Source organism: Anomaloglossus baeobatrachus, chromosome 3 (assembly GCF_048569485.1).
Source record: "Anomaloglossus baeobatrachus isolate aAnoBae1 chromosome 3, aAnoBae1.hap1, whole genome shotgun sequence".
NCBI lineage: Eukaryota > Metazoa > Chordata > Amphibia > Anura > Aromobatidae > Anomaloglossus > Anomaloglossus baeobatrachus.
Window position 1 is genome coordinate 619,317,522 of NC_134355.1, and position 12,310 is coordinate 619,329,831.

At 46.4% G+C, this 12,310-nt stretch overlaps 1 protein-coding gene across 1 annotated transcript in view; it reads right to left on the reverse strand.

The window, feature by feature from the left end:
• ADAM17 (ADAM metallopeptidase domain 17) overlaps positions 1–12,310 on the reverse strand; it is a 145,274-nt gene that overhangs the window by 23,624 nt on the left and 109,340 nt on the right. Inside the window, exons 9-11 of the mRNA XM_075341098.1 lie at positions 12,146–12,259; positions 2,463–2,607; positions 847–935 (exon numbers count right to left, since the gene is read on the reverse strand). Of these exons, the coding sequence (XP_075197213.1) occupies positions 847–935; positions 2,463–2,607; positions 12,146–12,259 (348 nt within the window). The remainder of the gene's footprint in view (positions 1–846; positions 936–2,462; positions 2,608–12,145; positions 12,260–12,310) is intronic.

Below are 12,310 nucleotides of genomic sequence, written 5' to 3' on the forward strand. Positions count from 1 at the left end.
TCCATAGTAGATCCTGTGTTATCTATATACGGGGTTATCTTTCTTTATAATCCTTATTTATAGAAGACTGTTGTAAAACCTCTCTGTGGAATGTGCAGACGTCGCTGTGCAGGGGGGAAGGAGGAGGGGAGCTGTGACCACCATCTATAGTGAATAGTGGATCCTGTGTTATCTATATAGAGCTGTTATCTTTCTTTGTAATCCTTTTTTTATAGAAAAATGTTGTAGAACTGTTCTGTGGCATGTGCAGAAGTCACTGTGAGGGAGGAGGAGAAGGTGAGCTGTGACCACCATTCACAGTGAATCCTGTGTTATCTATATAGGTGGGTTAGCTTTCTTTGTAATCCTTATTTATAGAAGAATGTTGTAGAACTGTTCTGTGGCATGTGCAGAAGTCACTGTGCAGGGAAGAGGAGGTGGTGAGCTGTGACCACCATCCATAGTGAATAGTGGAGCCTTTGTTATCTTAATAGAATTGTGATCATTCTTTATAATCCTGTTTGTGCAGACAATGAGACTGCTGGAAAGTGATCTCAACAACACAGGGAATATTGATTTATTGTGGCCAGTGTGAAAAGTGCAGGATCGTTTTAATTTACACAAAAACATGAAAACTAAAAAACAAAAAAAAAACCCCACAACATTTTATTATGTTTAAAATAAAAACCTGATTAAATAATAGGCCTTCTATAATACAAACATTCACTGTAAATTTTACATAAATAAAACTGGAAATGGCTGTGTAAGTAACGTACAGCAGAGATTTGTGTAAGAGCCCCCCTCCGGTCACAGCGCAGCAGTCACATACAGTCAGGTACCAGCTGTAATACGCGGCTCTGCCTTTACCTTTGTCAGGATGGTTTTTCCATAGTTTTTTGTACTTGTCAAGCCGGTGTTCAAGAAAATTGATTTCTGTGATGACTCACTTCTGTAAGCTGCGGGGATAAAGAGATGGCGTCATGTCACTTCCAGCATAATGTAATGTGTGACACAGAGGAGCGGAGAATAGCAGATAAGAAGCAGCATCTGCTGGAGGAGCAGGAGCAACATACCCAGCCCCGGAATACACTGCGGAGAGGACCACGGCTAATAATCACAGACGGTATATAAGGTGTGAGCATGAACCCGCAGGACTGACTAATGAGGGAACTGGCTCTGCTAGAAAGGTTGGACATGTTGGATTTTAACATGCCTGATCCTATATACAAAGACAGGTCTGGCAGCGGCTCACTCAGCCCCACCCATAACACAGACATGTGCAGTCAGAAGTAGAGGTCAGGAAGGAGAATTGTCACACAAACCACCCAATGTCTATGTTATCTTAGATTTTATGACTTTGCCACAAACTGTCCTGTGGGTCACAAAATACAGTGACAATGAAACAACTGGTGGATTCAAGCAACCTGTGCATGTACCCTAAGGTCCCCCCCCAGTACTATATGTACTGTAATGTGCCTCCCCCTGCACCACATATACTGTAATGGTCTTCACCTGTACTACATGTATTGTAATGGTCTACAGCAGTACTACATGTACCGTAATGGTCTACAGCAGTACTACATGTATTGTAATGGTCTACAGCAGTACTATATGTACCGTAATGGTCTACAGCAGCACTACATGTACCGTAATGGTCTACAGCAGTACTACATGTACTATAATGGTCTACAGCAGTACTACATGTACCGTAATGGTCTACAGCAGCACTACATGTACTATAATGGTCTACAGCAGCACTGCATGTACCGTAATGGTCTACAGCAGTACTACATGCACCATAATGGTCTACAGCAGTACTACATGTACCGTAATGGTCTACAACAGTACTATATGTACCGTAATGGTCTACAGCAGTACTATATGTACCGTAATGGTCTACAGCAGCACTACATGTACCGTAATGGTCTACAGCAGTACTACATGTACCGTAATGGTCTACAGCAGCACTACATGTACCGTAATGGTCTACAGCAGTACTACATGTACTATAATGGTCTACAGCAGCACTACATGTACCGTAATGGTCTACAGCAGTACTACATGTACTGTAATGGTCTCCAGCAGTACTACATGCACCATAATGGTCTACAGCAGTACTACATGTACTATAATGGTACACAGCAGCACTACATGTACCATAATGGTCTCCAGCAGTACTACATGTACTATAATGGTACACAGCAGTACTACATACACCGTACAGCTCTCCAACTGAATTATTTCTGTCTTTATTAAATGACATCCTATACAGATAAGTACAAACTGATGAGGCAGTATCTACTGCCCAATACATATAATTGTATAGCATGTAGGATATTCAGGTAATTTAATGAGGGGTTGGAGTGAGGCGTCCAATGTATAATTAAATGAAGATTTGATCAATAAGTCATAAAATGGAAACTTGCTGATACAAAGCACACATATAATGAGTGAACTGACCGAGAACACCGGCTGTCACTCACCTTTAGGACAGATTCCACCGTGGGTGTTTGGCTTGTGGGATCCAACGTAGGCAAGTCCTAGAGTCCCCATGTCAAAGTCCTGATAGGTGAAGAGATGAGCCAGACAGACCGTGGAGGCCTTTTCGGATATGTCATGGCTGAATTGCTGCAAACAAGACATTCACATGACTGGCCTTACTACACAGTATATATATATCATTCCCCCAGCCTTGGGAATATGTGTATTACAGCCAGATCACAACACATTCCCTGTACACATTTAGCGTATACAATGGAATATTTCCCAAAATGCAAGATAATTGTGTCCATAGGGTTTCATTGCTCAGATAGAAGATACAGTATGCTTTACCATGGACGTTTAAGGGTGAAGGATGCCTGTGACACCAAGACCCTAACATCATTAATCCATAGACTGTAATTGCATCGGATTTCTGAATATGTCATAACGAACTATTGAAAATGACGTGTCTATTACCATGGCGAGACTGAGCTCAGCAACAAGACACAAGGTAGTTATACTGCATCAGCAAGGTGTCTCCCAGGAAAAGATGTCAAAACAGACTGGGTTTCAAGATGTGCTGTTCAAGCTCTTCTGAAGAAGCAGCAAGAAACGAGCAATGTTAGTGCAGCAGATGAAAGACATGTGCTTTCTTCCCTTCTAAACTGGAAGATGTCCAGCAGTGTCATCAGCTCAGAACTGGCAGCAACCAGTGAGACCAGCTACACCATTTACAATCCAGAGAAGTCTGGACAAAAGTAGTCTTCTCGAAGGAATTGAGGCCAAATAACTAGACCTTTGACATGTAAGGGTACTTTCACACTTGCGTTGTTTTCCTTCCGTCACAATCTGCCCTTTTGGAAAACAGCGGAATCTGTTAACGGATTCCGCTGTTTCCCATAGACTTGTATGGATGACGGATTGTGCCAAAAGGACCTGCGTTGCTTCCGCTGGGCGACGCTGCGTTGCTTCTGCCCAGCGGGAGAAACGCAGCATGTAACTTTTTGAGCAGCGGAATCCTTAGGATTTCACTGCGCATGCTCTCTCTGGCTCCCTGCACTCGTAACCAAGATAAATATCGGGTAACCAAGCAAAGTGCTTTGCCCGATATTTACCCTGGCCACGTGTGCAGGGAGTCCTACACTTCCCCGCTCGGCTCCGCCCCCTCCCGCACTCCACTCCGCATGTACACACACACACACACACACATATATACACACACACACACACACACACACACACACACTCACCTGTCCTCAGCGCCATGGCCCAGCTCTGCTCCACCCACTCCGCCCCCCGCACACATTCTCGGCGGCCGAGCGATCAGCTGATCACCCAGCGCTGGGAGTGATCAGTTTACCCCCACGTGCTGGGAGAGATCAGCTGATCACCTGGCGCTGGGAGCGATCAGATGATCACCCGGCGGCCGGCTACTGGGAGCGATGAGCTGATCACCCGGCGGCCGGCTACTGGGAGCGATGAGCTGATCACCCGGCGGCCGGCTACTGGGAGCGATCAGCTGATCACCCGGCGGCCGGCTGCTGGGAGCGATCAGCTGATCACCCGGCGGCCGGCTGCTGGGAGCGATCAGCTGATCACCCGGCGGCCGGCTGCTGGGAGCGATCAGCTGATCACCCGGCCGCCGGCTATTGAGAGCGATCAGCTGATCGTTCACAATAGTCTGCTGCCGGTAAACTGTAAAAAAAAAAAAATAAAAAAAAAAATATCAAAACGGATTCCGTTGTTTTGCAGCATCCGTTGCATCCGTTGTGCCACTATATGCAACACATCCGTTGCATCCGTCACACAAAGCAATGCTATGGAAGCCGTCCAACGCAAGTGTGAAACTAGCCTTAACAAGGATACTCGGCTTTGCACAAAAACATGGGGTCTGGTGTGCAGAAAAACGGCAGCAGTTGCTCTGGACCGATGAGTCAAAATCTGAAATATTTGGCTGCAACAGAAGGCAGTTTCTTGCTGAACGTCTTAAGCGTGGTACAATAATGAGCGTCTGCAGGACACAAGTGGGTGGAGGGTGCTTACAAGTTTGGACAGCATTACAGCAAATGGAGTTGGGTATTTGGTCAGGATTCATGGTGCTTAGAAATACAGGCAGATACTTACCCATCACAATACCATCAGAGAGGCGTCTGATTGGCTCCAAATTTATTCTGCAGCTGGACAATGACCCCAAATATACAGACAATGTCATTAAAGAAGTCCTCCCAATAAATCATTTATTTGATTAACCTCTTAAGGACAAATCATAATAATATGATTTGTCCTGAAGAAGAAGCCGGCTTTGAAACGCGCAGACAATAAAATCATTATTCATCTCTATCCGGACTCTCATCACTCTTACTGCAACGCATGAGAAGTTAACTCTTTCTTTTTTTAGCTACATTTGATTTCTTAGTAATGGAAGAACGGACTGGACATGTACAGGTATTGCTGGGCTTGTCTTTGAAACAGCTTCATGAGCATATAGTTTGGGGTGTGAAATCCTGATAAGTTTCCGCTAAGGACCTGACAAGAACAAGAGTGTCCGGTCACACGTTTAGACAGTATGCTTCTGCATGTTACATTGCTTTGCTTTTATTTCTTGAGAGAGAACAACATTAAGGCTATGTGCGCACTAGAAATGTGAAGTTTCTCAAGAAAATTTCTTGAGAAACTTCTGCCAGTGAAAGATTTCCGGACCTGCGGAAAAATCCGCACCAAATCCGCATGCGTTTTTGCCGCGGATTTGCCGCGGATTTACCGCAGGTTTGTCCCTGCAATAAATAATAAAGATAATCGATAGACAGATAATGGATAGAGGGAAAGATGGATAGATGAATAGATGAATACATAGATAGATAGAGGGATAGATAGATAGATGAATAGATGAATAGATAGATAGATAGAGGGATAGATAGATAGATAGATAGATAGATAGATAGATAGATAGATAGATAGATAGATGAATAGATGAATAGATAGATAGAGGGATAGATGGATAGATAGAGGGATAGATGGATAGATAGATAGAGGGATAGATGGATAGATAGATAGAGGGATAGATAGATAGATAGATAGATGAGAAAAACCTATATAATGTTCCACCTCCCTGCATTTTCTAAGCTGGCACCCTTTAGTGACTTTCATGTGGCACTAAAGGGTGCTTAGCCTTGTATTTAGCCATAAAATAAATAAATAATTAAAAAAAAAACGACGTGAGGTCCCCCCATCTTTTGTAGCCAGTTAGGGTAAAGCAGACGGCTGCAGCCTGCAGACCACCGCTGGCAGCTTCACCTTGGCTGATAATCCAAAACAGTGGGCACCCCACGCTGTTATTTTAAATTATATAAATAATTTAAAACAAAAAACGTGCGGTCCCCCCCATATTGGATCACCAGCCAAGGTAAAGCGGACAGCTGGGGTCTGATATTCTCAGACTAGGGAGGTCCACGGTTATTGGACACTCCCCAGCCTAAAAATAGCAGGCCGCAGCCGCCCCAGAAGTGGCGCATCCATTAGATGCGCCAATCCTGGCGCTTTGCCCCAGCTCATCCCGCGCCCTGGTGCGTTGGCAAACGGGGTAATATATGGGGTTGATGCCAGATGTGTAATGTCACCTGGCATCAAGCCCTGGGGTTGGTGAGGTCAGGCGTCTATCAGATACCCGACATCACCAACCCAGTCAGTAATAATTAAAAAATAGACAGCAAAAAAAGTTTTATTTGAAAAAACACTCCCCAAAACATTCCCTCTTTAACCAATTTATTGAAAAGAGCACAATCAATTCCACGTCCGGCGTAATCCAATAAGGGGGGGGGGGCACGGCGATCCATACCATAGTCGCTGTCCCAGTCAATGAAGAACAGAATGTTCCCCATTGGCTGGGAGAGCAATGCAGTGACCTGAGCTAACATCAATAGGTCAGCTCAGGTCACTGCAGGGGATGACAAGCGCTGCCATCAGGAGCATAGATGAGATCATTACCTTCTGTGATCATCTCCTGTACTGCTGACGTCAGCGCTGTCACTGACTTATCGCGAGAGCCCGTGACGTCACCGCTAGTGACAGTCTCGGGCCGCTCGCGAGACGGGCATAGACAGCAGTGACAGCGCTGACGTCAGGAGGCAGGAGATCGTCACAGCAGGTAATGATCTCACCTCCTGACAGCAGCGATCGTCATCCCCGCGGCTCCCAGCACTGCAGGGTGTCAGTGTCTGCCTGCGCTGCCGCGTGACAGGCTGCTGACACTGCGGGCAGACACTGACACCCTGCAGTGCAGTGTCAGTGTCTGCCTGTGTCAGTGTCTGCCTGCGCTGCAGCGTGACAGGCTGCTGACACTGCGGGCAGACACTGACACCCTGCAGTGCAGGCAGCCGCGAGGCCGGAGCAGGACACAGACTGCACGGGCACCTGGAGGTCGCACGGAAGTGCTTCTGTGCGGCGTCCAGGGAGTGCGACGTCTGTGTTTACTCTGCTCCGCCTCCTCTTCCTGGCATAATGACATCGCTTCCTGCAAAACCGCAGGCAGCGATGAGCATTACCGCAGGTAATTCGCGGCTATTCCGGTGGTATACCGCACATCATTGCTACCTGCGGAATACCCCCGGAATACCGCAGGTACCTGCGGAAATTAATGGACATGCACATTTTCTCAAGAAAGTTTCTCGAGAAAATTTTCTCAAGAAATTTTCTTGAGAAAAATCCGCACAGTGCGCACAACTATTTTTTTTTCTCATTGAATTTCATGGGAAATGTCTGCACAAAGATTGCAGACATTTCTCAAGAAATTTCCGGGGCAAATCCGCGGGTAAATCCGCGGGAAAAACGCACTAGTGCGCACATAGCCTAAGGCTATGTGCGCACTAGAAATGAGAAGTTTCTCAAGAAAATTTCTTGAGAAACTTCTGGGAGTGAAAGATTTCCGGACCTCCGGAAAAAATCCGCACCAAATCCGCATGCGGATTTGCCGCGGATTAGCCGCGATTTTCCCGCGGGTGGTTCCCTGCGGATTTTTGCAGGCTGTACTGCTGAAATCCGCAGGGTACCTGCGGAAATAATGGACATGTTCATTTTCTCAAGAAAGTTTCTCGAGAAATTCTTCTCAAGGAAATTTCTTGAGAAAAATCCGCACCAGTGCGCACAGCTATTTTTTTTTACCATAGGATTGCTGGGAAATGTCTGCACAAAGATTGCAGACATTTCTCAAGAAATTTCCGCGGCAAATCCGCGGGTAAATCCGCAGGTAAAACGCACTAGTGCGCACATAGCCTAAAGGTTTTACTCTGAAGGACTCCTGCATCAGCTCTACAGAGTGACTATTTCTGGTTGTTAGAAACTACTTCTAAACAGGCAAATACATTCAGTTATTGACAATTTATGGATTTATATGTACAGTGGTCCCAGCTCTCCACCTGCTCTGTATGTACTGTACTGTGCAGCTGCCTACCTGTACTGCATATACTGCACTGTGCAGCTGCCTACCTGTACTGCATGTACTGCACTGTGCAGCTGCCTACCTGTACTGCATGTATGGCACTGTGCAGCTGCCCACCTGTACTACATGTATTGTACTGTGTAGCTGCCTACCTGTACTGCATGTACTGCACTGTGCAGCTGCCTACCTGTACTGCATATACTGCACTGTGCAGCTGCCTACCTGTACTGCATGTATGGCACTGTGCAGCTGCCCACCTGTACTACATGTATTGTACTGTGTAGCTGCCTACCTGTACTGCATGTACTGTACTGTGGAGCTGCCTGCCTGTACTGCATGTACTGTACTGTGGAGCTGCCTGCCTGTACTGCATGTACTGTACTGTGCAGCTGCCTACCTGTACTGCATGTATTGTACTGTGTAGCTGCCTACCTGTACTGCATGTATGGCACTGTGCAGCTGCCTACCTGTACTGCATGTACTGTACTGTGCAGCTGCCTACCTGTACTGCATGTACTGTACTGTGCAGCTGCCTGCCTGTACTGCATGTACTATACTGTGCAGCTGCCTGCCTGTACTGCATGTACTGTAGTGTGCAGCTGCCTGCCTGTACTGCATGTACCGTACTGTGCAGCTGCCTACCTGTACTGCATGTACTGTACTGTGCAGCTGCCTGCCTGTACTGCATGTACTATACTGTGCAGCTGCCTGCCTGTACTGCATGTACTGTACTGTGCAGCTGCCTGCCTGTACTGCATGTACTGTACTGTGCTGCTGCCTACCTGTACTGCATGTATGGCACTGTGCAGCTGACTACCTGTACTGCATGTACTGTACTGTGCAGCTGCCTACCTGTACTGCATGTACTGTACTGTGCAGCTGCCTACCTGCACTGCATGTACTGTACTGTGCAGCTGCCTGCCTGTACTGTATGTACTATACTGTGCAGCTGCCTGCCTGTACTGCATGTACTGTACTGTGCAGCTGCCTACCTGCACTGCATGTACTGTACTGTGCAGCTGCCTGCCTGTACTGCATGTACTATACTGTGCAGCTGCCTGCCTGTACTGCATGTACTGTACTGTGTATCTGCCTACCTGTACTGCATGATGTACTGTACTGTGCAGCTGCCTACCTGTACTGCATGTACTATACTGTGCAGCTGCCTACCTGTACTGCATGTACTGTACTGTGCAGCTGCCTACCTGTACTGCATGTACTGTACTGTGCAGCTGCCTACCTGTACTGCATGTATTGTACTGTGTAGCTGCCTACCTGTACTGCATGTACTGTACTGTGCAGCTGCCTACCTGTACTGCATGTACTGTACTGTGCAGCTGCCTACCTGTACTGCATGTACTGTAGTGTGCAGCTGCCTGCCTGTACTGCATGTACCGTACTGTGCAGCTGCCTACCTGTACTGCATGTACTGTACTGTGCAGCTGCCTGCCTGTACTGCATATACTGCACTGTGCAGCTGCCTACCTGTACTGCATGTACGGCACTGTGCAGCTGCCCACCTGTACTACATGTATTGTACTGTGTAGCTGCCTACCTGTACTGCATGTACTGCTCTGTGTAGCTGCCTACCTGTACTGCATGTACTGCTCTGTGTAGCTGCCTACCTGTACTGCATATACTGCACTATGCAGCTGTCTACCTGTACTGCACTGTGCAGCTGCCTACCTGTACTGCATGTATTGTACTGTGCAGCTGCCTACCTGTACTGCATGTTCTGTACTGTGCAGCTGCCTACCTGTACTGCATGTATTGTACTGTGCAGCTGCCTACCTGTACTGCATGTACTGTACTGTGCAGCTGCCTACCTGTACTGCATGTATTGTACTGTGCAGCTGCCTACCTGTACTGCATGTACTGTACAGCTGCCTACTTGTACTGCATGTACTGTACTGTGCAGCTGCCTACCTGTACTGCATGTACTGTACTGTGCAGCTGCCTACCTGTACTGCATGTACTGTACTGTGCAGCTGCCTATCCGTACTGCATGTACTGTACTGTAAAGTTGCCTACCTGTACTGCATGTATTGTGCAGCTGCCTGCCTGTACTGCCCCGCTCTACTATATGCACTGCAATCTATATGTACTACATTGCTCTCTACGTGTACTGAACAGTCCTCTACCTGTACTGTGCTGCCCTCAACCTATACAGAATTGCTCTCTACCTGTTCTACATACACTACTCTGCTCACTACCTGTACTAGATGTATTGTACTGCCCTCTACCTGTCCTACATATACTGTACTGCTCTCTCTGTACTACATGTACTGTTCTCTACATATAATGTACTGCTCTCTGTCTTAAATGTACAGTACTATTGTCTACCTGTCCTAAATATTCTGTACTGCTCTCTACCTGTCCTACATGTACTGTACTGCTCTCTACCTGTCCTACATGTACTGTACTGCTCTCTACCTGTCCTACATGTACTGTACTGCTCTCTACCTGTCCTACATGTACTGTACTGCTCTCTACCTGTCCTACATGTACTGTACTGCTCTCTACCTGTCCTACATGTACTGTACTGCTCTCTACCTGTCCTACATGTACTGTACTGCTCTCTACCTGTCCTACATGTACTGTACTGCTCTCTACCTGTCCTACATGTACTGTACTGCTCTCTACCTGTCCTACATGTACTGTACTGCTCTCTACCTGTCCTACATGTACTGTACTGCTCTCTACCTGTCCTACATGTACTGTACTGCTCTCTACCTGTCCTACATGTACTGTACTGCTCTCTACCTGTCCTACATGTACTGTACTGCTCTCTACCTGTCCTACATGTACTGTACTGCTCTCTACCTGTCCTACATGTACTGTACTGCTCTCTACCGGTCCTACATGTACTGTACTGCTCTCTACCTGTCCTACATGTACTGTACTGCTCTCTACCTGTCCTACATGTACTGTACTGCTCTCTACCTGTCCTACATGTACTGTACTGCTCTCTACCTGTCCTAAATGTACTGTACTGCTCTCTACCTGTCCTACATGTACTGTACTGCTCTCTACCTGTCCTACATGTACTGTACTGCTCTCTACCTGTCCTAAATGTACTTACTACTATCTACCTATCCTAAATGTACTGTACTGCTCTCTACCTGTCCTACATGTACTGTACTGCTCTCAACCTGTCCTAAATGTACTGTACTGCTGTCAACCTGTCCTACATGTACTGTACTACTATCTACCTGTCCTACATGTACTGTACTGCTCTCTACCTGTCCTACATGTACTGTACTGCTCTCTACCTGTCCTAAATTTACTGTACTGCTGTCTCTATCCTACATGTACTGTACTGCTCTCTACCTGTCCTACATGTACTGTACTCTACCTGTCCTACATGTACTGTACTGCTCTCTACCTGTCCTACATGTACTGTACTGCTCTCTACCTGTCCTACATGTACTGTACTGCTCTCTACCTGTCCTACATGTACTGTACTGCTCTCTACCTGTCCTACATGTACTGTACTGCTCTCTACCGGTCCTAAATGTACTGTACTGCTCTCTACCTGTCCTACATGTACTGTACTGCTCTCTACCTGTCCTACATGTACTGTACTGCTCTCTACCTGTCCTACATGTACTGTACTGCTCTCTACCTGTCCTACATGTACTGTACTGCTCTCTACCTGTCCTACATGTACTGTACTGCTCTCTACCTGTCCTAAATGTACTGTACTGCTGTCTCTATCCTAAATGTACTGTACACTGCGCTCTACCTGTCCTACATGGACTCTACAGACATCTGCCTGTATTAACTGACTGCTGTCTCCCTATGCTACTTGTCCCATCCTGCTCGCCACTTGTGCCACATTTCTTATATATTCCCTACAACACTTTCTCATGTGACACATTGTGAGGTAAACACCACTATTTTTTGTACAACTGCTTGAGTGAACAAAGACCTGAAGAGGACCCTCCCATCCAATGCACAAAAAGTGACGTAACAGTCTGTGACGATATTTTTGCCTCCATTCACCTGTATTAGTTTTAGCTGCCCAATATTCTTCAGACTTATTTTTTTTTTTCTTATTTTTGGGTTGACATTTGGGGCCCTCGGGACCAGTGAAAAGTCTATCATAGACTTACGGTCTCGAGTTACAATATTTTCAAGTAACAATGGTCATTGCAAAACAAAAAAATCCATGCTAATCTGACGGGCCCTGTACAGTATGGGATACACAGTAATGAATTCTGATGACACATGTGCCCCGTGCCCGCTCACCTCCAGCAGCTGCTTCACATCCCAGGCGTCTTTGTTCTCGTTCGGGTAGTTTTTGGCCATGTTATAGTGCAGTTTGGACCCGGTCACGTTTTCTGGTTCCTTGTGAACAATGATCTAGGTAGTAAAGGGATAATAAAGCAAAATTATAATATAAAAATGCAGTAA